The sequence below is a fragment of the Alexandromys fortis genome, unplaced genomic scaffold (assembly GCF_014885135.2).
Source record: "Alexandromys fortis isolate MF-2015 unplaced genomic scaffold, M_Fortis_MF-2015_v1.1 scaffold_22, whole genome shotgun sequence".
In the NCBI taxonomy this organism is placed as follows: domain Eukaryota; kingdom Metazoa; phylum Chordata; class Mammalia; order Rodentia; family Cricetidae; genus Alexandromys; species Alexandromys fortis.
Window position 1 is genome coordinate 9100505 of NW_026067900.1, and position 25962 is coordinate 9126466.

Below are 25962 nucleotides of genomic sequence, written 5' to 3' on the forward strand. Positions count from 1 at the left end.
TATTTATTTATTTATTATGTATACAATATTCTGTATGCCTCCTGGCCAGAAGAGGGCGCCAGACCCCATTACAGATGGTTGTGAGCCACCATGTGGTTGCTGGGAATTGAACTCAGGACCTTTGGTAGAGCAGGCAATGCTCTTAACCTCTGAGCCATCTCTCCAGCCCTTAAAGTTTTTTTTTAACTATCAGTTTGGTTTTCTTTGTTTTATTTCTTTTTTGGTAAATTTTTGTGGTTGGTTTAAGCTGTTGAATTTGTTGGTGTTATACCCCTATTATTTTGAATAGCTGCATTTTGTGGTATAGTCTTGTGCTCAAGGTATTTGTTACGTGGTCTTCTTGGCCATTCAGTAGGACCACTGAGATGACTTGGCGTAAGGATGCTTGCTGCCACACCTGCTAACCTGTTTGATTTCCTGAAGCCACACAGTAGGAGAGAACTGACCTCCACACATATACACAAGTAGATGAATGTGCTAAAATCTTGGTGGTGTATTTAAAGTCTAGGATCCACTTCAGGGCTAGGACTTGGTTTTACCTTGCTGGCAAGCTGTCCTGTGAGACTGTTCACTGCTCCAGGATGCTGGTCATCGTGTGCACAGGTAATACTGTAAGTGTGAAGCAGCTTCTGCCCGTCGTGGTGATAGCTCTGCTTTCCAGAGCTGATGAAGGCATATGGAGGAACTGCTGGGGAGCCTGACACTTTGGGGTTTGTTTTATTTTTAATTATTTTATGTTCATTGATATTTTGTCATGGGTGTTGGGTCCCCTGAAACTGGAGTTACAGATGGTTGTGAGCTGTCATGTGGGTACTGGGGATTGAACCCAGGTCCTTTGGAAAAGCAGTCAGTGCTCTTAACCACTGAGCCATCTCTCCAGCCCAAGGCTGACACTTGGAAAGTATCATTCTGAGTGGTGATTTTGCAGAGCTTAAAGTCAGGTAGCCTCCTTGCCCCTGCGTCTCCTTCATGACTTTATTGGACAAGATGACAATGGCGTTAAAGTTGGCCTTTGTGCTGCCTCCTTGAGTGTGGAGGACTCAGGCTTCCACTGTAATATCCTAGGATTGTGGGAGGCATATAGGGTCCTGGAGAACAAAGAGAATGGGAGGAAATATAGACGAGGGGAGAAAGTGCCACTTGGGTGTCTGTCGGGTATCTTTGCTACGTGATAAATTATCCCAGCGCAAAACAGCCTAGAACAACATAGTGGTTTCTTACTCAGATTCTTGTCTTAGAAATGGCTTAGCTCCAAAGTTCTGGTCTAGGCACTCCCCCAGGGCTGCACTCTCTGACTGCCCACCTGCAGCTGAAGGGTCTGTTTCTGAGCAGGAGTGTCCCCCGCCCCAAGGCAGTGGGTCACCTTCATATCAAAGCAGCTGCTTCCCTCACAGTGAAAGATAAGCAAGACAGAAAAAACTCAGCTTTATTCAGAGTCCAACTTTGGAAGTGAGGATAGCTCACAGATCCCACAGATCAGCTCTGACATGGTGGAGAGGACACAGAGAGAGTCACAGTGGAGAGGACAGAGAGAGTCACAGTGGAGAGGACAGAGAGAGTCACAGTGAAGAGGACACAGTCACAGTGGAGAGGACACAGAGAGAGAGAGTCACAGTGGAGAGGACATACACAGTCACAGTGGAGAGGACACAGAGAGTCACAGTGGAGAGGACACAGAGTCACAGTGGAGAGGACACACAGAGTCACAGTGGAGAGGACACAGAGAGAGTCACAGTGGAGAGGACACAGAGTCACAGTGGAGAGGACACAGAGTCACAGTGGAGAGGACACAGAGAGTCACAACCAGTGGAGTCACTGCACTTTTTGTTTGTTTAGTTTTTTTGTTTTTGTTTTTTCGGGACAGGGTTTTTCTATAGCTTTGGAGCCTGTTCTGGAACTAGCTCTTGTAGACCAGTCTATCCTCGAACTCACAGATATCCGCTTGCCTTTGCCTCTGGAGTGCTGGGATTAAAAGCATGTGCTACCACTACTCGGCTGGAATCACTGTTTTTGAGACAGGGTCTCATGTAGTCCAGGCTAGCCCTAAATGCTGGGATCACAGGTGTACACCACCATGCCCAGCTCTCTGTGAACTGTCCTCAAAATAGTTACCCTGGTGACCTCACCTGTTGGCTTCTCTGATGACATTCTGGTGACCTGCTAAAGGCCAGGCTTGGAGAGCCTCCTGGAGATCTGGTTTGTGAGTAACGCAAATGTGTTGAGCTACACAGAAAACTGTAGCAGGGACTGGGGCAGCACTTGCTCTTGCAGAGAACTCAAGTTCAGTTCCCAGCACCCATGTCGGGCCCCTCACAACCATCTGTAACTCCAGCTCCAGGGCATCTGACTCTCTTTGCCTCCATGTACATAATTTTAAAAAATTAAAAATAATTTGAATTAGACCCAATAATGTCTACTCCCTCAACACTGGCTATCACAGTGGGAGCATGGATCTGTTTGGAGATATAGATGACATTTCTTCAGAGAGCGATGAAGACCAGCGGACGCCTGTTCCAAGACAGCCTGTGGTGAGTATAGTCACCAGCCACACTGATCACAGGATTGCAAGCTAAGAACAGGTATTCAGCAAAGGTTCGTGAGAGGTTCGTCTCTCATGTTGAGGGGGGCGTTCGTAGAGTACTAACCGTGTGGTAACAGTCTTAGCTGACCTGGGTGTCTGACTGAGACTTTTGACGTGACAGGTTTTGATTTGAAAGGTCTTTCTTATGCACATGTGTGCTGTCTGGGCAATGTTGATATTCCTTTCTGATTTTAGTAGGTACTTAGTAATGAAGGGTTGAATTATTTGTACTTCTTCAATGTCACACCAGATAGAAAATGAGCTATGCCAACAAAATACACCTTCCTAGTAATGCAGGATAATATGTCTTATTCTCCATGGAATGCTGTTTTCTTTGTGGGTGCGGTTGGGGTGAGGTTTGGGGGAGGGACTTGGACCAAGGCTTGGCTGACTATTCCTAAGGGGGTTCTGACTTAACTTCCTCTCAAATCTGTGTCTGCCACACGCAGCTGGAACACTTAGCCTGTCTCTTCCCGCTCTCCCCTTCTGATCCCTCCTCAGGGCGGATGTGGACTGCCTCGGAACCAGCATGTGGACCTGCGTATTCCTGAAACCAGAGTAAAAGTTGAAATTCCCAGCATCAACACTGACTTAGGGAATGAACTGTATTTTGTTAAACTCCCCAGATTTCTCAGGATAGAACCCAAGTAAGAGAACTGAATAAAATGTTCAAGAGATTGAAAAACAATATAAAATGTAAATGAACTGTTATGAGTTGACCAACTCTAAAATGAAAGGTGTGTCACGTGACCGGAACGAGAGCCTGGTGAGTCACTGTAGAGAATTAGAACGCTGGCCGGCTTCCTGCCTCTGCCACTTTGCTGTAAATGGACAGATGGCATATGACAATGTCACTGTGGAAAGCTAGAAACACAGGGTGACAGCAGAGAGACGCCAGAGAAGCCCTGGTGGCCAGTGTCAATGGCACTGAATCTAGGCCGGATGGTGACTTTGACGGCAAAGTGGTGTTGGCTCTCCTTACTCACTAAGGTGCAAACTCTAAGGGGTAAATTTTAATCCCTGAACTAAAGATTTTAATTTGTTGTTAATTTTTATTTATTTATTTATTTTTTAAATATAAAAATGTCATGCCCAGATTTGATTAATTAAGCTAAGGGACTTTTTTGATTAAACTGGTCTTTTTGTTTTGTTTTTGTTTTTTTTTCGAGACAGGGTTTTGTGGTTTTGGAGCCTGTCCTGGAACTAGCTCTTGTAGACCAGGCTGGTCTTGAACTCACAGAGATCTGCCTGCCTCTGCTTCCCGAGTGCTGGGATTAAAGGGTGTGCCACAATGCCTGGCTCAAGGGACGCTTCTGAAGCCTTTCCCTGCTTTCACAGCCCTTCAAATAGTCCCGTGGCCCTGGTTTTTAAATATGGATGGGCCGGTTATTTTTACCTATGCTTTATACTGTGTGTTTCCTCCAGGAGGATTTTGAATTACGAGCCCTGTTTGGATTTTATTTCAGGAAGTTTGTTTTAAAAAGCAAATGAAGGGAGTAGCCATTGGCATACTTCCTGAGGGTTCCATGAGGCTGTGGTCAGCTGTGACGCATGTGTAGAGACATGGGTTATAGTGCCCATCAACCATTAATTGTGACTAATATGGCAATTTTTTAGACCTTTTGATCCTCAGCATTATGAAGATGAATGTGAAGATGAGAAAGTGCTTTATGAGGACAATAAGACTAAGTTAAAGTTGAAGGTATTCTGCCATATTTTATTCCTTTTCTCTCCTAGTGCCCCTGTCACCTTAGCCTTCTAGTAGCTGTGGCCACTACCATGCCAGGCTAGCTGCTTCTTACAGTTTTTCTTTTAGATTTATTTAATTCATGGGAGTGCTTTACTGCATGTATGTATGTGCGCCATGTGTGTGCCTGGCATCTGCAGAGGTTGGAATTCATGTGTGTGAGTATTTTGACTGTGTGTATGTGTGTATGTGCACCATGTGTGTGCCTGGCATCTGCAGAGGTTGGAATTCATGTGTGTGAGTATTTTGCCTGTATGTATGTGTGTGCACCATGTGTGAGTTTGGCACCTGCAGAGGTTGGAAGACGGCATCGAACCCTCTGGAACTGGAACTTATGAATGGTTGTGGATCACCCTGTGGATGCTGGGAATCTGGATCCTCTGATAGAGCAAGTGTTCTTAACCATGAGTCACCTCCCAGGCCCCTAAACTTCTCCCTTAGACGGTAAACGCAGGGATGCTCTTAATGTTGCCTGCTCACCCAACAAGCAGCTCTTGGACATGGAAAAACAGCCTTTCCAGACATTAGGGCAGTGGGCACACATCTTTTCTCTCTCCTCTAGAATTTTTCTCAAGTTTTCAGTTTTTTTATTTTTCATTTCTTTGAGACAGGGTTTCTCTGTGTAGCCCCAGCTGTCCTGGAACTCACTCTATATAGACCAGGCTGGCCTTGAACTCAAGAGATCTGCCTGCCTCTGCCTCCCGAGTACTGGGATTAAAGGTGTGTGCCATCCTGTCTCAGCTCTAAGTTTAACTGAAATAAAGGTAGAAACTGTTGAAATGCACTAGCTTCCCTCAGATAAACAGTGTTGTAAGGTGTACGGGCTGTCTCCACACTTCCTCCCCGCAGCCTCCCACCACGGAAGTGTTCCTTCATGGACACTTTGTGCGCAGATGCAGACCTTGCCATTAGGGGATTTCTCTAGAGAATACCTGGGATGACAAAACACTACTGGTGTCCATGTGGAGATGTTACCTCCCAAACAGCGGTAACTCTAGGTGTGGTTCATTTTTAGTGGTCTTTTGTGACTTGGAGTTTTCCATTTCATGAGTTAATTTGAACTCAAACAGAACCAGGGATAGGTCTCACTTTTTTCTTTTTAAAAATCATATTTATTTGTGTGTGCAAGAGCATGCACATGTGTGTGCACATGGGCCAAAAGGCGGTGTGCAGAGTCTTCTCCTCCCACTACATGGGTTCTGGGGATTCAACTCAGGCAGTCAGGTGTGGCAGCAAGTGCCTTACCCAGTGAGCCACGTCACTGGTCCTAAGAGACACTTTTTTTTTTTTTTTTTTGGAAAAGGAGGGATTTCTTTTATTTTATCCTCCCTTCACTCCTCCCAGCCCCTTCCCTTTCCCCAGATCTTCTACCACTCCATTTCCCTTCAAAAACAAACAACAACAAAACAAGCAGGCCTCCCAGGGATATCAACCACACGCGGCATAACAAGTTACAATAGGACAAGGCACAAACCCTCCTATCAAGGCTGGATGCAGCAACACAATAGTAGGAAAAGAGTCCCAAGAACAGGCAATACAGCCGGAGACACCTCCACTCCCACAAGAACACCAAGCTACACAACCGTAACATATACGCAGAGGACCTAGCTCAGACGGGTTCAGGGTCCATAACTGTCACTTCAGTCTCTGTGAGCCTCTGTGAGCCCTGCTTAGTTGATTCTGTGGGCTGTGTTCCCTAAGAGACACTTTAAAAGCTCCCCGCTCCCACCCCCGCACAGGGCCTTCAAGGTTTGTGTGTGTGTGTGTGTGTGTCTCTCGGGGGGGGGGGGGGCTGGGAATAGAACTGGGGGATCTCACATGTGCTAGCCAAGTGCTTTATTTACCAGGGTTACACCCTCAGCCGAGGTGTCAATATCAGCTGTTTACCCTGGGTGGCCTAATCTCTTTTCCCGGAGAGCTCTTACTTAGCTGTGGCTACAGGCTGCATCTGGTTTAGCCTCTCCTCCCACTGCTCTGACCTGGACCCCAGGAAAAGTAAACAGAAAGCCTGGTAATTTTAACCAGCCCGCCCAGATGCCTGTGGTGAATGGGTGGTAGTGCTGCTGAGTCAGCCATTTTCTCACCACCCGTCCATTCTCAGCACACAGGCACGACTAATTCAAGGAACAAAAGCCAAATAGCTGGCTGAGTCGGTTGCCAGTACCTTGTCTTTTGAATCAGGTGGAAAACACTATACGCTGGAGGATCCGCCGGGATGAAGAAGGCTATAAAATTAAAGAAAGCAATGCCCGTATCGTCAAGTGGTCAGATGGAAGGTGAGTATTGGAACACCCGAGGGAGGCCTGGGTAAGTTGGAATTTTCTGTGTAGGGCTTTATTGAGAAAATCTGGGCTGCTGGCATTACCTCAGAAACCTGAGAGAGAGAAGCAGCGATTAGGCCTTACAGCTGGACTAGTGGGCGAGCGTAGAGCTGGCTCAAAAGGATCAGCTCCCTCTAATGTCTTGCCTCTGAAACCTCAGTGTAATCTGAAATAACCTTTGTTGGCGGTGCTGGGGATCAAACCCTGTGCTTCATGTGCACATGGCACGTGCTCTACCAACTGGACTAGGACCCTACCCCCTCAGTTGGAATTACTCGAGAACTCATTTCAGTTTGCTGAAATTAAAAGATACAGATTGAAGGACAATTCTATTTCAGTCTGAAAAATATATTACACCATTCTTTACTCTGAGGTGCGTATTCGTTACTTTTCCATTGCTCCGATAAAACACCATGACCAAAGCAATATACAGAAAGAAGAAACAAGTGTATTTAGACTTACAGTTCCAAAGGGACCTGGGGCAACAGGCAGTAGGTATGGTGGTACGAACAGCTGAGAGCACTCATCTGTCAAGCCAGGCAGGAAGCAGCGAGAGAGAGGAGAGTTAACTGGGTTGGGGGCTTGGAAACCTCAGAACCCACCCCCAGTGACGCACTTCCTCTAGCAAGGCCACACCTCTTAAACACACCCAAGCAGCAACAACAGGAGATCAAGTTTTCAAACGTCTGAACGTTTTTGGGAGGCATTCTTACTCAAGCCACCGCAGAGAGCTGATTTCATTTTTGTTTGTTAAAGGCGTGGTGGCGCACGCCTTTAATTCCAGGACTCGGGAGGCAGAGGCAGATGGATCTCTGTGAGTTCGATGAGCTATGTAAATTTATGGTCAGCCTGGCTTCTCATAGCAAGTTCCAGGCCAATCAAGGCCACACAGTGAGACCTTGTTTCAAACAAACAGAAGACAGGGTTTCTTGGCCCATCCTGGCCGAGAATTCACTTTATAACTGACCCTGAACCTGTGACCTTGAGCTCCTGATCCTCTTACTCCACCTCTCCAGTGCCAGGGTTACAGGCAAACACTTCCATACCCAGCTTGGAAGGAGGCTATTGAGAACGTTTTAAAAAACAGATTTATTTATTTATTATGTATACAGTGTTCTACTTGCAGGTGTGCCTGCACACCAAAAGAAGGGCGCTAGATCTCATAGATGGCTGTGAGCCACCATGTGGTTGCTGGGAATTGAACTCAGGACTTCTGGAAGAGCAGCTAGTGCTCTTAACCACTGAGCCATCTCTCCAGCCCTAAGAGCATCTTTTTTTTTTCCTCCCTGTGAATTCTATATGAGGACAGGATCCTGAACTGGTCACTAAGCATCTTAATACAAATGTTTCCCCTCTCCAGCATGTCCCTGCATTTAGGCAGTGAAGTGTTCGATGTCCACAAAGCCCCACTGCAGGACAACCACAACCAGCTGTTTATACGGGAAGACACTGGTCTCCGGGGACAAGCCATCTTTAAATCCAAACTTACCTTTAGGTAACGTTCTCTTTTCACTGGTTGCTACTTGCTATTGAAGACCAAGGCAGAGCAGTGATGCTGAAAGCCTGACCCTTTGGACTGGCGTCACTCCATAGAGCAGCTCACCAACCACCTTGTCTGGTTCCAAGATGAGTGTTTAAAGTTAACTACAGGTTTCTCGGAGAACCAACTCATGCTAAGAAAGCTTACAAGGGACTGGTCCATGGCTTCTCAATGGCCAGGGCACTTGGAAAAGACTCGCCATTGTAGCTTGCCAGTCTGGCGTGTCCTTAACCCTCTAGTGGAACTAACCCCCCAAAGCTAAAGTGCCATCAGAATGTGGTGCTGGTGTGTGTGACGAAAGCGGTGGTAGCCAGTGCCCACTCGAGACACAGGGCCAGCTCTGCTGGCTCCAGTGGGTGATCTTTGGCACATCCTCTTAAGGATGTACCTGGGACTAGAATCCAGCTTTCCTTGAGCGGTACTGTACTGTAATTACCATGGCGGTGGACACATGGTTCCTTTGAAGCTGCTGAACTATTTTAAAATCAGATTGTAGTCATGGCTGCACAACTTTGAAAATTAAAAAAACAATTATAAACGTAAAATAAGGTCCTGTTGGGTGTATATTATTAGTAAATGTGTTGTGTAACAACTATAAGGTTATATAGTCTTGAGGGTCTCACCAGTTTGCAGTTTCCTTAGCTATGTGTGTCACTGGGATGTCGTGTTAAATAGTACATAAACCTGGCACAGTTAGTGCTCAACCTTCCCACTTACGAATGTTTTCTAGAAGTATCCTGGACCGTGTGCAGCTCTTAGGTTTTGCTTTCTGCCCTTGCTCTGAGCTCTACACTGGGGTAGTATTTGACTGCTTGGCACAAATCTTTCCTTAGGTCCTTTCTTCGATCTTCAGGACCCACTTACAAGCTGTCCTCCCATGCTCAGGAAGGCACTTACTGTTTGTGACGGTATTGCTATGTAGCCCGGGGCTGGCTTTGAACTCACTATCCATATTCACCCCAATCTTGCAATCCTCCTGCCTTTGTCTGGGTGATGGGATTACAGGTTGCTTCCATGCTGAGACTCTTGTCTCATCCTGAGCCATTGTGGTTCACTCTGTTTCTAAGACAAGATCACACACTTGGCCACCTACTTTTTAAAACCGTCCTCCTCCTTTTATTGGTTGGAGGCGACATCTTTCAGTTCTCAAAATGTTTCTGCTAGTGCATGTTCCACCCTTGTGGATCTGGGATTTCATGGCCCTCGTCTGTGATTGTAGTTGGGCCTGTTCTTTGTGGAAAGCACTTGATGTGGCCTCCTGCCTTTCTCCTCGCACTCTGGGGCAGTCCACTTCACTCTCCCTGAGTGGGTGAACAGAGGGAAACCGTGGTCCTCCTGCCTCCTTGCTCTGCTCAATGGTGAGGTCATCATGGCTCACGGGCGGTTTGGGTGTTCTTGGTAAAAGTGAGACAGATATTTCCTGTTCATTTCCTGACAGACCTCACTGTGCAGACGGTGCCACATATAAAAAGCTGACCCTTTCGTTTAAGAACCCAAGTTCAAAGACACAGATTAGAATCCTACCGATGGCTGGTTGTGACCCTGAGTGGCCACGCACAGAGATTCAGGTATGTCTGGTGAGCTTTATGTTGGGATCTTTTGTACATCAAGAGCTGTTTCTCTGAACTTAATCAACACGTTCTTTGGGTACAGCTTAGTAGCACAATCTTTGCCTTGCCTGTGCAAGGCCTTGGGTGTGATTCGTGGGTACGTACCACAGGGAGGAAAAGGATGACAGGAAGGCCAGAGAGCCTTTCTGACTTGATTGACACTGGCTCTGGCTCGGCTCTTTTAACTCCGAAGCGTGGCATGCCTGGCAGAGTCTCCTCAGCCTGTTGTCAGAAGCCGGGTATATTAGTTGCACTGAAGGCCATGGTAGGAATGCCTGAGAAGCCTGGGAGCTTGGTGGAGCCTCAGAGGTCAGGTTTAGTGATGAGCACGGCCCGCTTCCACTGTCGCAGAGGGTCATTGGAGAAGGGGTTTCTCAGGCTGGCCACTTCTGAGCTGTGAGTGGCAGCAGTGGGGGATGTCCACGGCTCTTGGGGGCAAGCACGCCAGTTCTGATCGGGACGGTGCTAGGGGCCTTTCCTGCATTCTCATTCATGTGTTGCCTTTACCCCACCGGACCGTCTCCTCTGTGGGGTTACAGCAGTTCGGGGCAGCAGACTGCTTTAAAAATGGGTTCGAGGGGCTGGAGAGATGGCTCAGTGGTTAAGAGCATTGCCTGCTCTTCCAGAGGTCCTGAGTTCAATTCCCAGCAACCGCATGGTGGCTCACAACCATCTGTAATGAGGTCTGGTGCCCTCTTCTGGCCTGCAGGTATACAGACAGACATAACATTGTATGCATAATAAATAAATAACTAAATAAATATTAAAAAAAAATAAAAATGGGTTCGAATGGACACAGAGTAGCTCCATTTTTCCCTCTCCCCCCTCCCCATTTCTTTTCTGTTGGAGAAACTTCCACCGTATTGCATGGGCTGGTCTTGGACTCCTGGTTTAAGATGTCTTCCTGCCTCAGTTTCCACTGCAGGTGCATGATACCACATCTTGCCAAAAGTAGATTTTTTTTTAAGTTGAAACTTTGCATTTATATGTAGAAAAAAGAACGCCGAAGGCGACGGAACTTGCGTTCTAAGGGGAAGGATGAGCTGCATTCTAGTCCCACCATCCAGCAGCCTGACGGTGAGGACAAGGAAGAGGAGGAAGAAGAGGACACGACATCCAGACTAGAGACCACTGAAAACCATTACCAGGAAGCAGTTCACAGTAAGTCAGTGTCAGAGCTCATTTCAGTAGGTGACGCTTAGTTGTGCTCTGGTGGGATCTTCATCTTGCTCAAATTATTCACTCAAGACTATAGAACACACTTCCCCCTCCGTTTTGCTTTGGTTAGGGCCACTTGCCCATAGAAAAGGTTAAGTGAAACCAAGACATCTCCAGACAGCACAATACCTGTTCTATACACGGGATGCGCCTGTGGAGGGGAATGTATATATTAGCACAGTTAAGAACTCACTATTGGGGGGCTAGAGGGATGGCTCAGCAGCTTGTAATTTAAAACAAAGCAGCGTGTGAGAGAAAGATGCCATGCAACAGAACTCACATGGAGGGCTTTTTATTGGGGGAAAGTAAATTGGAAAAGGGGGAAGGAACGAGGGGAGACTAGTCTCTGGGGACAGGAACAGCAGAAGAGGAGAGTAGAGGAGAGGAGAGGAGAGGAGAGGGGAGGGGAGGGGAGGGGAGGAGAGGAGAGAAGAGAAGAGAAGAGGAGTCGTCACTCAAGGAGCTGGTGGGGGTGGGGAGTTGGGCAAAGCCCGAAGGGTCCAAGAAAGGCACAGGCCACCCAGTGAGTCATCACACAGAAGGTGGGGGCCGAGGGCTCTGAGCCCGACAGAGCTGTGATTGGCTAGAACCAGGACTTAACAAAGCCAAAAGGCAAAAACCACGCTAGAAAAAGTCCTCACTGAGAAAGAGCCAGAGGTGGGGAAAAGGGAGGGGCTCACCAGTTGTGCTGGCTTTGGATGGAGGGACCCAGCAAGATCCAGAGAAGTGAGGCTATCATATGTGATCCTGGTTGAAGAGCCTGGCCAACAAGCCGAGTCTGAGGCAGGCAGGCCCATGGGGACTGCAGGAGGCAGTGTATGGCAGACACACCAACAGGATCCTTGCACCCTGGGTGAGAGGACAGGAGCTGATGTAGCAGTCAAGACAGTGCTGCCCTTCACCCAAAGCAGCAAGTACCTAATCGTAGGGAACAAACACTGATGGTGGCATCACATTTCTTGCACGGATGGTACCAGGTCTGTGCAAAAAGCTCCACAGCCATTTTAACGGTTGTGTTCATCTATAGTGTGCTGGAAAATGGCAGAGAAGGCAGGCAAGGGGAAATCATGGTGGTTATAACTTAAGATGGCCACAGCCAGGTAAAAGAAGGGTCCCTCCAAAGATAATTCCCCTTCCTAAAATAATCCCTTTCCTTGCAGAGGAACAAGTCCTGTCTTCCTTGGATGGCGACGATGAAGGATCTGGAGACGACAAGGCTAGAAGAGTTCTTAAAGCCAAGACACTCACGAGTGACAAGGGTAAGCTACATTTATTCAGCTCCAGGGTGACCTTGTATCCAGAGGCAGCTCACAGAGCAGGAACACAGCTGCACAATCTACTGACGCCCGGCGACACAAATGTAGTAATAGGAGCAGAGACTCTGCTGTCTTGGGAGGCCACACACACTCCAGAAAAATGGAGACATTTGCAAAATCCCAGACAGGCCAGGGCGAGGCATTTCAGCTACACAGTGAGTATCAGGCAGGACCGGGCAGGACTCAGGGAGGCATCTAGGCTCCTCTAGGGAACAGCAAATGCTCTGTGTGGATAACCAGTGCCTGCCGTTTGGATAGAGCAGCAATGGAGGCGTCTCCAGTCTGTGCCGTTTCCCACCGAGTCTTGGCTTCCCCTTTCTCTTGTAGGATCACAGACACTGACAGTCATAGTTACATGATGGGCCCTGTGCTGTTGCTGCTGGGACATACCAAGTCAGTGTCTTCCATACCTTGCTCTGGGTTCCACAGGCAGGGATAAGTATCGCAGCTGCATTAATGTTTAAATAGTGGCTACTTGTTAATTCATGTTTACATGTGTATACAGATGTAAAACTTTCTAAAGAAAACCATAAAAACATACCTTAGCATTCTTCAAATTGTTTTTAAATTCTTTTGAGTGTACATCACATTTTTTTTGCAGTGCCTCTGGAGGCCAGAAGATGGCGATGGAACCCCTTCACCCCTCAACTAGAGTTACAGATGCTTTTGAGCTGCCATGTGGGTGCTGGGAACTGAACCTGAGTTCTCTGCAAGATCCATCTCTCCAGGCTCTAAAATCAGACATTAAAATACTTAATTTTACAGAAGTACTGAAACAAAATAATGTATTTCAAGTAGTGTGATAGAAATACCATACTGAATGAAAAGTGTACCTCCCACCCTGACGGGCACCTAGGGAAATCCAAGTCCCAGGAGCTTAGCAGCCCAGAGATGGTGCTGTGTAAACATGGGTCTCTGGGGCAGATTTCTCCTGTCAGTTCAGAACTAGTTTGGACAAGGCTCCCAGAAATGCCCTATATGAATTTTATAACCCATTTTTCATATCTCTTCAGGAGATGAACCCTCCAGTAAGAGGCCAAGGGGAGAAGAGGAAGACTGAAGCATGAAGTGAAATGTGTGCTGGTGTCTATCAAAATTTCCTCAGTTTTCTGTTTGTGCTGGGATTGAATTCAGGGTTTCCTGTCTGCTGAACATGAGTCTACTGCTTAGGTCCTCCCTAAACCCCTCAAATACATTAAAGCAAGGATGATTATTTTGACTCACATAAACCAATGACATGGGCCACGCAGAAACCATTTTCCTTCCATGTATGCGTGTGTATGTATATGTGTATACACACACATATACATACATACATATACATTTTTTTTTAATTTAAGATCTCACCATGTAGCCCTGACTGGCCTGGAACTTGCTATGCAGACTAGACTGGCATGGACCACGGAACACACAAAGATCTGCCTGTCTCTGCCTCCTGAGGGCTGAGATTAAATGTATGTGCCACTATGCCTGGCCCCCTTTATACTTTTATAGCTGTGTTGTGGCTGTATAGTAAAAACATTTCAGTTAGCATTAGCTCCAGAAAGAACATTTAGACTCATTGAGAATACTCAGAAGTCCTTAGCTTCAGTTCCAGGTTCAGGGAGCCTGTGGGTCATGACTTCTTTGGGGTTGAACAACTCTTTCACAGGGGTCACATAGCAGGTAACCTGCTTATCAGATATTTACATTATGATTCAGAACAGCAGCAAAATTATAGTCATGAAGTAGCAATGAAAACAGTTTTATGGTTGGGAGTCACATGAGGAACTGTGTTAAAGGGTCACAGCATTAGGAAGGTTGAGAACCACTGCTTTACATGGTGCTGACTTGGATGGAGCCTCTGATATGTCCACGAACTTGTAGGCCAACACCACACACCATGCAGGAAAGCTTAACATCTGAAGGGCAACACTGTTTGGCAATTTTGTATTGCATGTGTTTGGCCACACAGACGGTTTGCTGGTCCCAGCTCAGCATCTGTAGCTGGGGTGCTTCAGAGAACACACATGGGCACTGTTCAGACCCAGCCTGTAGCACCCTCATCCTCTCCTACTTAGGAGAGCTCCCTGACTCACCATCCTCAGAAGGCCAAAGAGCATGGCTACTTTTACTCATAAAACGGTGATTTTGGTCAGCTTCATGCCTAATTATAGCACTTGAGAGACTGAGGCAGGAGGACTGCTGTAAGTCTAAGGCCAGCCTTGTCTCCAACAAACAAAAAAAAATCACTTCATATGGTTCCGTTAAATATCAACACTCATTCTTGTCTCTCCATAACTAAGCCGACACATACAGCAGACAGATTTTACAGTTAGGCAAAGGACACTGGGTACCAGTCACCCTCCCACCCCATCCCCACAGTCAGTGGAATGTATTATGGCAGACACAGCTGAGCACTGATGCAAAGATGGCCAACTGCTGACCATTTTGTACGGTTCTACAGGGAAACACATGGCAATGCAGGCTACAGACTGGTTGGCTCCCACAGGCTTCATCCCTCATACCCCTAGCATCAAGGCTCAGTCCTCGTGAGAGCTTGTAGACAGCTAGCTCCTTCCTGATGGTCCTCACATGGTAGTGAGTCTTCTATCTCTTCTTAAACAGCCACTAGTCCAGGATGAGAGTCCCACTTTGGGGACCTTATATACCCTTATTGCCTTCCAAAGGGCCATCTCCCAAGACCCACCCCTACTGCATGGTAGGACTTCAGTACAGGAATTTGAGGAGGATAAAAATAGTCTGTAATAGGCAGGAAAGAGTAGCTTGGGAATTAATAAGCTTTATATCTTAAAAGGGTTTATTAATCAGATTATCATACAAAGCAGTGGGCCTCAGTGGCATCTTTGTACGTAAAGTCCGAATACAGGATGAACTTTAATAAAGTTATTTGTTTTAGTATACCGTATGTTTTGTATAAACTGGGTGGATAATACTTGTGAAATGTCAGAAAGTTCATTGCTTTCCTACTTACAAAGCATTTAGTGTTTGGTATGTTAGTGTTAGAAAAACCTTACTTAATGCCCCATTTCAAAGAACGAGAAACATTTACTGCCATAAAGGCCTATTCAGGCTTCAAACAAAAACAAACCAAATGTGGTGTATCTACATGACTAGAACAGAAATAAAGTGGGGGTGTGGATTCACAAGGGCTTTGTGTGTGTGTGTGTGTGCATACTTTCTCTGCCTTCCAAAGGCCCATCTTCAGCATGAGGACTGGGGAGGATACAAAGATGGAGTTCCTAACAGATAGGAATCAGTAAACTTGCTTTTTTTTTTTTTTTTTTTTTAGGCTTTAGGTTAGCAGGACTCTACTGCCTCAGGCTCTGTGCTAGGGTTCTACCCCAGCCTGGGAAACACTGTAAACAGCAATTCCTAGGCACAGAAATCTAAAATCTTGGGACTACTAATTAAATGTATTGCTCAGCTGTGCAAAGCCATGCATGTCTGTAGTCCCAGCTACTCAGGAGGCGGAGGCTGAGCTCATTGAGCTCCCGGTCTGGAGGCCAGCCTAGGCAGTGAGAACCTGCCCTAAAAACTAAACAAAAACCAAGAGAAACCTCACCGTCATATTCTTTTTAAGCAGAGATGAAATAAACTGTTAAGAATTGCTACACACACCAATTGAGAAACACCTAGAGGGAACTTGCTGCTTCTTGTTCTGCCACAGACATCACAGACGTTCAGTTAGGAGGCCATTTGCAAACCAGATCTCAATCTGCTGGCACTCAGGCCTTGGCTTTTTAGCTTCAGAACTTGAAATTTCACACTGCTTCAAGAATAGTATTTACTAGCCATGAGAGAAGGAAAACAATGATTCTTGCTGAGGGGAAAGAGAAACCTGTCTCCTGATGCTTCAGTCTGCCTCCAAGGCAGTGCCTGGAACATTGCACCCTCAAGAGCACAGGACTGCAGTGTCCTCATGTGGCAACCGGTGAAAGGCTAAATGTACACCCCAATATCAGGCCCTTTAAAAAGGCACATTGCTGGATAACTGGGGAGGAAGGGGGGTGTCTATAGTGCCCAGCCAAACTTAGACATTCAAAGATACACAATAACGAAGGGTCCTGTTCTCGGTGACGTCAGTTTGCTGTCACCTTTAATCACTGGAGAAGACAGTCTTGAGGGCTACAGTTTTCCCCAAATCCCATCTGGAGAAACCAGGCTCTTGGCAGGTGGAGCAGCTCTGCCTTCTACCAGGATACTTCTGTTGTGTGCCGAGGACAGAAGACAGGCTCTGGGCTGCAACTTGACTTTGGTGGCAGGGGAGCTGTGTTCTCTGAGATGGAGATGGCTGTTGGATGATGTGGTGCTTTGAGTAGCAATGACCCCGTAAGTTCGTATATTTGAATGCTTGGCCACTAGGGAGTGGACCTTGTTAAAGGAAGTGTCATTGGGGTGTGCTCTGAGGTTTCAGAAGCTCAAGGCTCAGTGTCTCTCTCTTCCTGCTGTCTGGCAATAGAATAGATATAGAACACTCAGCTCCTTCTCCAGCACCATGCCTGCTGGCATGCACCATGCTTTGCTCCATGATAATGAACTAAACCTCTGAACTAAGCCAGCCCCAATTAAAAGCTGTCCCTTATAAGAGTTTCTGACGCTGGGCTGTGCTTTATTCTGAGCACTTGGGTGGCAGAGACAGGCGGATCTCTGTGAGTTTGAGGCCACCCTGTTCTACAAGACCTAGTTCCAGGACAGGCTCCCAAGCTACACAGAGAAACTCTGTCTCAAAAATCCAAAAAAGAAAACAAAATCATCGTGACCTAGAAGCCCTAACTAAGACAGATGAATACTGCAGGAAGTAAACTCAAGCACGGATCTCATTTGTGGAACACCAGCGAAGATACAGTGAGTATGGTGAGCAGATCCAGTGAACAAATGCATGCCAGTCTGTCTCAGCAGCCAGCAGTGCTGCATCAGATCTGCGGACGGAGAAGCAAACAGCAGGCACTAGAGAGTGCAGGCTGGAGGCTGAGGAGCAGGAAGTGACTGGCTCTGACTCTGGCATTGGCATTTGGGGCTGGCGATCTTCAGGACAACTCAGGCATTCTGTAAGTGCACAGAGTGGCTCAACCACACAACCAGCTGCTTTGATACTACACGGCCTCAATTGTATTTTCTTAGTAACCGAAGTTGAGATAGCTGAATTATTAGGAGTTGGATAGGAACTCTGCACTGGGAGTTCTTTTCATTTTGTTTATTCAGTTGAAAGCATATATAGTATAGCTTCTGCAATGAAAACAAGGAGAAAGGAAGAAAACTCTTAGATATTGTGTCCTTGGTGCCCTTGTGAAAATTGTAATTGGGCTTTCTGGATTACAGGTTGTAAACATACAAACCTAGCTTTAAAAACCGTGGGGCCAGCGAGCTGCTTTGGAGGGTAAAGGTGCTAGTTTTGCTTTCCAGGAGGAGAGGACAGACTTCATAGGTTGTCCCCTAACCTCCACGTGTGCCATGGCATGTGTACACATGTGTCTGCGCACACACACATTTTTAAAAAGAAGTACCGAGAATTCATTCTTAAGCTTATCTGGATATATAAATTACAGTATCTGAAAGTTTTTTATGGGATTTTCTCTGTATCAAAGCACCGACAATGTAGAAAAAGGAATGGCACCTCTAAGGGTGAGGGTGCCCTAAAGGTGTGAACTTGCATGGGTTAGCGACAGAACGACAGAGCAAGTGTGTTTAGTGCTGCAGTCTATTTTTGCCTGGCCTTTGAAACGGGTATCCCAGGTCCAACTCTACCCGTTAGCTAAGGCTTTCTAAAATACACGACAAAGCAAAAACATAAAAGTAATACGTGGCAATGATTAATGTAGTTTACTCAGAAGTGTCTTTGTTTCTAGCTGATATCAAGGTTAGCCCTTCTAAATGATAGACTGAAAAGTGAAATTGAAATGAAATGTTATATTTACTATAAAATCTGCATATTTTTATTTTCTGTGTGTGTGTGCCTGCTTGTCTGTATGTGTACCACATGTGTGCAGGGGCCCACAGAAGCCAAAAGAGGGTATAATCTCTGGAACTGGAGTGACAGGAGATTGTGAGCTGCCTGATGTGGGTGCTGGGACCTGAACCTGGGACCTCTGAAAGAGCAGCCAATGCTCTTAATGACTGAGCCATCTCTCCAGCCCCTATGTTTAATTTTTATAAGGAAAGATTAATGGAATCAGGTTACAGTGCAGAAAAGTCAACAGGACATGAAGTTCCTGTTTCTCAGTTCGGTAGCAGCTCTAAGTATGGAGAGAGGATGAGCTAGAAATGTAGTGATCTGTGAGAAGCGATGGAGAAGACAGGCCAGCAGACAGATGCTCAGCCCCAGAGCTCACACCTGTGCCCGGCAGCATCAGCAGCAGTTGTCTCAAATGCTCACAGCTTCACTTCTCTTGGGTGGCATGTCTTCAGTTGATGCTGTTCAGAGCGGAGCAGGGCTGGAGGACACAGCCAGATACGGCTTCAGGGCGGCAGTGGCTGTGACTGCAGCTGAACCGTATTCAGCTGCTGGGTAATAGTGGGAAGAGTGGCTCCTGACTTTGTACAGAAAAACTGAAACAGCCCTGGGAACCACAGGTTTTATGCTTAATAATATCTTTTAGTGGCAATAAGGGTTAAACATAAGGTATATACAACTAATACTTTAGTAAGACAGTTTCTTTTATAATTTTATTATATCACCTTTAAAGGAAAATACATGAAGGGATCATCAGTTGGAAACAATTTTTAAGGTTCTATTTACAACACCTCTTCTTCAGGAGTGTGCCCCTTGTATAAGTGTGTGGCTAATGTGACCAGGGATAATATGTAACTTAATGACCACGACATTCTCCTTGGAATCACCAACATCTGCTTATATGTTCAATACAAAATGTTTATTTGGTCTTTGAAATGACAGGCACCTTTAGAAAATGTATTTTACTTATTTTTTAAACTCCAGTAGGTTTCAGCTATAATAAGTGTATAGCACCAAAATCTACGTTCAAGGTATTAATATTACTACATTGAATTTAATGTATACACTTTGATGTAGACATAATGAAAATTGTAACAATACAAAAACGAATACATAGTTTTATGAAATGGGCAATTTAAAGCTTTTTAAAAGAGCAATTTAAAAACATGAATGTTATTCTTAGATAACCATTTAACTTGACATAAAACTCAAGGGCTTAGAAAATCTCTGGCTTAAAATTAAAATTGTTGCAAAGTCCTAATTTATTACTATGTCATAAAAATCTCAGAGGAATTTAAAAATACTGAGTTACTAAAAAGTCAAGAGGTGCCAGACTTTTAAAGATCAAGGTAAACACTGTTTTCCATTAGAAATTTTTTTTTCTTTCAAGACAGGGTTTCTTTGTGTAACAGTTCTGGCTGTCCTGGAACTGGCAGAGATCCACCTGCATTTTCCTCCCGAGTGCTGGGATTAAAGGCGTGCGTCACCATGCCTGGCCTCCATTCTTTTTTTTTTTTTTTTAAAATTTTCGAGACAGGGTTTCTCTGTGGTTTTCGAGCCTGTCCTAGAACTAGCTCTTGTAGACCAGGCTGGCCTCGAACTCACAGAGATCTGCTTGCCTCTGCCTCCCGAGTGCTGGGATTAAAGGCGTGTGCCACCACTGCCCAGCTTTCCATTATAATTCTTAAGACATATCTATTTAATCAAATGAGTTCAGACTTAAGTTACTTATAAAGAAGTATTTTCTTCAGTTATAGAACGTACTATAGAACAGAACTGGAATGGTATAAGCAAAGTAAACTGATTCATACTGGACCTTTCCTCTGTTGCCTGTGGCCTTGAACGCCTCTGCTACTCCCTCTGTAGGAGCTGCTCTGGGACAGGGCATCAGTGTGCAGCCTTGCCAACCCCAGTCTGCAGTGTGCTCTCAAGTCCTCACTCTATGCCTGGGTGATAAATATAATCTATGCTATAGGAATTTTTTTTAACCATATGGATTTTTTTTTTATTATGTATATAGTGTTCTTGGCACCAGATCTAATTATAGATGGGTGTGAGCCATCATGTGGTTGCTGGGAATTGAACTCAGGACCTTCAGAACAACAGTCAGTTCTTTTAACCTCTGAGCCATCTCTCCAGCCCAACCATATGGATTTTTAAAAGTACAAGATGAAAGGAAGCATCTGCTAAAGTTGGGTTTCTGAAGAATGGCAGTTTTTGCGATTGGCTGGAACACTGTGGAGTGGGGATTAACTCTATGCATGCAATGCTGCATTGCACCTACGCAATCATGTATAGAACGTTTTACCACACAGTACAGGTTTTTCTTTTCTTGACCTGGGTTCTCACATCTGTAGTCCAAGCTAACCTGGAATTTCCTATGTAGTCCAGGCTGGCTTTGAACATCTGGAACTATTCCTTTCTCAGCTTCCAGAGTGCTAGGATTATAGGAGCGAGTCACCATAGTTAGCTCATGTCTTTGTTTTACTTTCTAACTGACAGTGCTCAGCAGCTTTAATGGCCATGTTGCGAGCGTCTTGGGCTTGAAGTCCCTCCTATATCTAACAGCACCTTTCTTTTTTCTTTTACTCTAAGTAACTGAGCATTGCCCAAGAGCCTTTTATGGGGAAGAAAATAACCGCTCTACTTTGATGCTCTTTAACCATTAGCTTTTCCAAAAATTTAATGCCCACAAGATGAAATACTGTAGTAATCTTAGATATAACTATACTTCTAAACAAGGCAGGCAGTGGGGCAGTATTACAGAGTATTAACAAACAGACAGACAAACAAACAAAAACCCCAGTGTAGCTGAGGCTCAGTGGACAAGACCAGAAGCCTGCAACACAGTGGCCCATTCTGTCTCCCAGAGGAGGACCGGTCTGTCTCCTGGAGGCTTGCGCTGGCTTATGGAGATAAATCAGATGCTGAGCCATCTTTTAAAATTCTGAAAATTTATTTCCCTAATAAGGAAAAAGCAAACTCTTGCCAAATTCATGGATTTTTTAAAAAACTGCCATGTGCCCTACCCTTTTTGTGTAAGGAGCAACACTGAGTCAGCAATGTCCCTTTTTGATTTAAAAAGATTGGTCCTCAAGGTGTTCAAAATTATTCTTATATACATGACTTCTAAATTTTTATCTAAAAATTATAAGCCATTCAATTAAGCTAAATTAAAATGATTTCAGTAGAAAGGCTACAAATATAATTCTACCCATCACTGATTTTACAAATCAAATATAATACCTTAAGGTAGGAAAATAATGCATATAGTTAAAAAAAAAAAGATTTCCAGTCTTTTCCCTTCTACCCAGGAAGTTTTTACATCTGCTGACCCAACAGGAGCCTCTGCTGATCTGCAGGCTTCCAAGGTTACCCTCAGCATTCTTACTGGTGGTCTCCTTCAATTCGCCTCTTGCGCACTGTGGGGAAAAAAAAGCCTGTTATAAATCCCTGTGCGTTTACAAAATGCTAACTTGCTTGCAACAAGTTTCTCCATAGCAGTTAATGTCTCATAAACATGAATTGAGTACTTCTGACTCATATGACCATTAACAAAGAAGGCTCGGCCATCTGCCACTGTCATTTGCTTGATGAAAATCATCTAAACAAGAGCTACGTGTCTTAGGATGTAGGTGCTTACGTAACAGCAGAGTAGGACCTAAAACACAGTATTCAGTACAGTAGTCAGTGAGTGTTCAGCACTCAAGTTTCAAGTCATTTGATTCTAGAAAAAAAAAAGGATGTCTACGTTTAGAGAAATGATCTGTTAATACAGTAACATTTACAATGACATTGGCAAGCTGTGGTTAAGAAGTTATATTAGGGGCCTGGAGAAATGGCTAAATGCTTTTCCAGAGGCCTAGGTTCGATTCCCAACACCCACATGGCAATTCACAACTGTCTGTAACTCCAGCTCCAGAGGATCTGACCTCTACTTCTAGCCTCCACTAGGTACTGAGCACACACATGGTACAAAGACATACATGTAGGCAAAACACCAATACACAAAATAAAATCTAAAAAGTTTTATTAAAAGTATTTTGAATGTTCCCCTGATTAGATACAATATATTTCCTTACACTGAAGGAATCTAGAAATACTTTCATCATTTCTTTCTTTCTTTCTTTTTTTTTTTTTTTTTTCGAGACAGGGTTTCTCTGTGGTTTTCGAGCCTGTCCTGGAACTAGCTCTTGTAGACCAGGCTGGTCTCGAACTCACAGAGATCTGCCTGCCTCTGCCTCCCGAGTGCTGGGATTAAAGGCGTGTGCCACCACTGCCCAGCCACTTTCATCATTTCTAAAGGTACTAACTGACAACTTTTTCCAAATTTTCCTTCTCTTTATAAATTTCCCTCTGGGCACTATAGATGCTGACTTCAGAAAGTGGCCAACTAGCCAGTTCAGATGATGGAGCAAACAAGATCCATATGCCTGACAATGCTCAGTCTTTTCATGGACTGCTGACATGAAATCATTCTGAGCTCACTAGTACAAGTAAGGGCTTCAGCTATTTTGTTCTTTTGACTATCAGTCACCCAGGGCTTTACCAAGAGCCACCATGTCAGTATTCGACACTATGGCTGACCACTATTCCAAAGGACAGAGTAGCAGGTTGCAGCGTTGGCAAGGGGACATCAGCACAGCTCTGCCACTCCTGGGGAGTGTGTGCTGTGGCGCCCAGCTTCTCTGAGTGTCAGCTTTCCTCTGTAACAGGAGAATAATGGTATTTCACGTGATAGCCATGTGACAAGGTGCTGCACAGAACAGTGTTGAGGACATGGCAAGTGCTTGGTGCTCCCCTCTGTCTGCCACTGCAAGAATACATGCTGAGACATGGTCAGCCATCCTTCTAGTGCGGAAAAGCCAACCTGTTACCATGAGGCTCTGTACTCCTGTGCTACTGGTTTTGCTACTTTGCACTCAGACTCTGATTATTGATTCCCACTTCCCCCCTGGAAGCCAGTCACAAGGCACTGCCTCTTTTCAGTCTGAATCAGACTGCCAGAGGAGCTAGTCAAGAGGGAATAATGGCTGTTCCCATGCTATTCTGACTACTGGCTGCTGGGACCAGACATATACTGGAGTGTATAAGGACTGTCCAGTAATTGGTTGAGTAGAGTCAGAAAATCAAAGCCAAGGCTACATTCTCCATGAACTATACTTACCTACTCACTTTTTCCTGACTGATCTAACCTATAGTAATAAGGAACAAGCTTCAAGTGTCTACTGAAAAATAAAGGGAGGAAAAAGCCAAGGAGACCATAAATAAATACAAATATATGCCAAAAAAGGAAACAGCAAGCAATTCTTAGAGTAGAGTTTGGCTGGTTTTGGCAAACCATTTCAGATGTTAAAATGCATGCTAAAAAATGTTAAAGGTGTTACAGACAGGGTCTACAGGACAGAGCACAGCAAACAAAACGCCATAGAAAGCTGCTTATGCAGTTAGCTAGTGCAGAGATATCAGCTCAGTGCGGACGTGACTGCTACATGTGTACCATACAACCTCTTCTGTTAGAGCTGGGACACTTCTTTCTTAGCTGGAGAGATGACGAGTAGGCAGAAGTATTTCAGTGGACAGCCGAGAGTAAGAAGACAACGAGAAGGTATTATAAAAACGGGACAGAGATCGGATATAGCCCCGTCTGCAAGCTGAATGCGAGTTATCTGCCCAGTAGACTGTGTCAGGTCAGGCCGCCAGGATCCCTGTGTCGGGCAGAGAGCACAGTGCACTGAGAGAAAATGAAGCAAGGAGCAGATCTGAGGATCTGCTGTGTGCACGACAAGGCAGAGAGCAAAGGACGGAGTGCCGGTTTGTCACCTGGTGTCCCCATTATCTATCTGGTCCAATTTTTGTTAATAAGTCTTAACTAACCTCACTCTCAGTCTCTAAAACAATGTTTTCTTTTAAAGTGTTGTGTTAATCATATAGCTATACGAGCTCCCAAATGCCTCCAACATAAACAGCCCCTTCCAGGAATGTCCTTTTGTCACTTTACATGTGTGACCCGTGTCTGTAACTCTAGTTTGCATCAGAATGGGACAGCATGAGGGCAGTCTAGGGAATTCCTAGCAGAAGTGTGGGCTTCTCAATTCTGCTTTGTGAAAGACTGCACCTTCTTCCAAATGGCCTCTTTATCCCCACAGTACACTGCTGTGGCCAGCCACTCAGCTGTCAGCTGGAGTCCACATAAGGTAGCGCAGGACACCCGTATCTGCCCACTCATCCACATGCTCTCTAACACTCTTCTCTGTAGGCCTGGGCACAGCATCTGTCACAGCTGGCGTGACAAGAACATAACTCCAGGGACCTAATGAAAAGGGACTTCCCTACTATTATGTTTATGGGCTGCAATCACACAATTCCTGTGGGCGTCATCTATCCATGGCAGAGATTACTGGGGTAATATATATTGGTGGCATTTTGGGATTTAAGGTAGTTTCAGGAGAGGAAAATGGAAGATTTGTCTGGTTTAGTTTAAGATGATACAGTTACCAGAAAACTATAACTGAATAAAGATAAATTTACAGCCTTATTCCCCCCCTCCTCTTTTTGGTTTTGTTAGAGACCAAACCTAGGACCTTGAACATGCTAGGCAAGCCCTCTATCCCTGAGTTGTATCCCAGTCCCTAAATACTTTTTTACAAAAGTATGGGTTAGACATGATTTTTGAACATAACTCCTGCCAGCAACATGTCTCTGTGCTAAAAAACTTGTAATGTTTGAAAACAGACTATTTTGTTTTCAAATGTTTATTTACTATGCTTGTGTATTATGTGTGCATGCATGTGTGCATATGTGCTATGGTGTGTGTGTGTGTGTGTGTGGTCAGAAAACAACTGTGTGACACGGGTCTCCTTTTCCTTTGTCACATAGGTTCTAGGGATCAAACCCAGGTTGTTAAGCTTCAGAGGCAACCACTTTACCCAGTAAGCCATCTTGTCTGCCTACCACGCTGCCTCATGCCTATAATCCAAAACACTCCACAGGTGGAGGCAGCAGTAGGATCACTAGGAGTCTGAGGCCAGCCTGAGCTATAATGGCAAGACCTTGCTCAGAAAAATAAAATTATCTGGAGACAGACACTTTAAATGAACTACAACTTGTTGTTTGTTTGTTTGTTTGTTTGTTTGTTTATTACTCTTTTGGCTCTTTTGGGGACCCATCACCCAGCTCCCAAATAAACCACGGACATGGAGTCTTATTCTTTCTTATGAATGCCTGCCCTCACGCTGGCTTGTTTCTAGCCAGCTTTTCTTAACTTAAATCATCCCATCTACCTTTGCCTCTAGGCTTTTCCTTTTCTTCTGTACATCTTTCACTCTTACTCTGTGGCTGGCTGGCCCCTGGTGTCCTCCTCTCCCTGTTCTCTCTTGCTCCCTTTCTCTTCCAGAGTTCTCCTATTTATACTCTCTGCCTGCCAGTCCCGCCTATCCTTTCTCCTGCCTTCTTATTGGTCACTCAGTTCTTTATTAGGACTGTCTGGGGTTTTAGACAGGCAAAGAATCACAGCTTCACAGAGTTAAACAAATGCAGCATAACAGAAGTCACACATCTTACCATAATATTCCCCAACAATTTTCAAAGTGTGACAAATGTTAAGTAGAAAATGCATATGGCACATGTGTTCATGATATGCATTAATTAATGCCAGACTCAGAAACTGAAATGTC

At 45.1% G+C, this 25962-nt stretch overlaps 2 protein-coding genes across 4 annotated transcripts in view; one reads left to right on the forward strand and one right to left on the reverse strand.

The window, feature by feature from the left end:
• The first annotated feature begins 70 nt into the window (after positions 1 to 70).
• On the forward strand, positions 71 to 19324 carry LOC126489876 (RNA polymerase-associated protein LEO1-like). Its single transcript, XM_050124458.1, has 9 exons — positions 71 to 2564; positions 3083 to 3228; positions 4199 to 4283; positions 6510 to 6604; positions 8010 to 8144; positions 9628 to 9757; positions 10792 to 10995; positions 12045 to 12276; positions 13347 to 19324. Exons 1-9 carry the CDS (start codon positions 2448 to 2450, stop codon positions 13391 to 13393), a joined length of 1191 nt encoding a protein of 396 aa, XP_049980415.1. The 5' UTR covers positions 71 to 2447; the 3' UTR covers positions 13394 to 19324.
• A 345-nt stretch (positions 19325 to 19669) lies between these two features.
• Tmod3 (tropomodulin 3) overlaps positions 19670 to 25962 on the reverse strand; it is a 57784-nt gene continuing 51491 nt past the window's right edge. For all 3 annotated transcript variants that reach the window (XM_050127087.1, XM_050127105.1, XM_050127096.1), the window contains one exon: positions 19670 to 21708. In XM_050127087.1, the coding sequence (XP_049983044.1) occupies positions 21674 to 21708 (35 nt within the window). In that variant the 3' untranslated portion in view covers positions 19670 to 21673. The remainder of the gene's footprint in view (positions 21709 to 25962) is intronic.

Bases quoted from the DNA above. Each gene is read 5' to 3' on its own strand.
- LOC126489876 (XM_050124458.1), top strand. From the start codon at position 2,448: ATGGATCTGTTTGGAGATATAGATGACATTTCTTCAGAGAGCGATGAA. The intron at 3,229-4,198 runs GTAAGAGAACTG...GCAATTTTTTAG, and splicing joins TTTCTCAGGATAGAACCCAA to ACCTTTTGATCCTCAGCATT. The intron at 12,277-13,346 runs GTAAGCTACATT...ATATCTCTTCAG, and splicing joins GACACTCACGAGTGACAAGG to GAGATGAACCCTCCAGTAAG.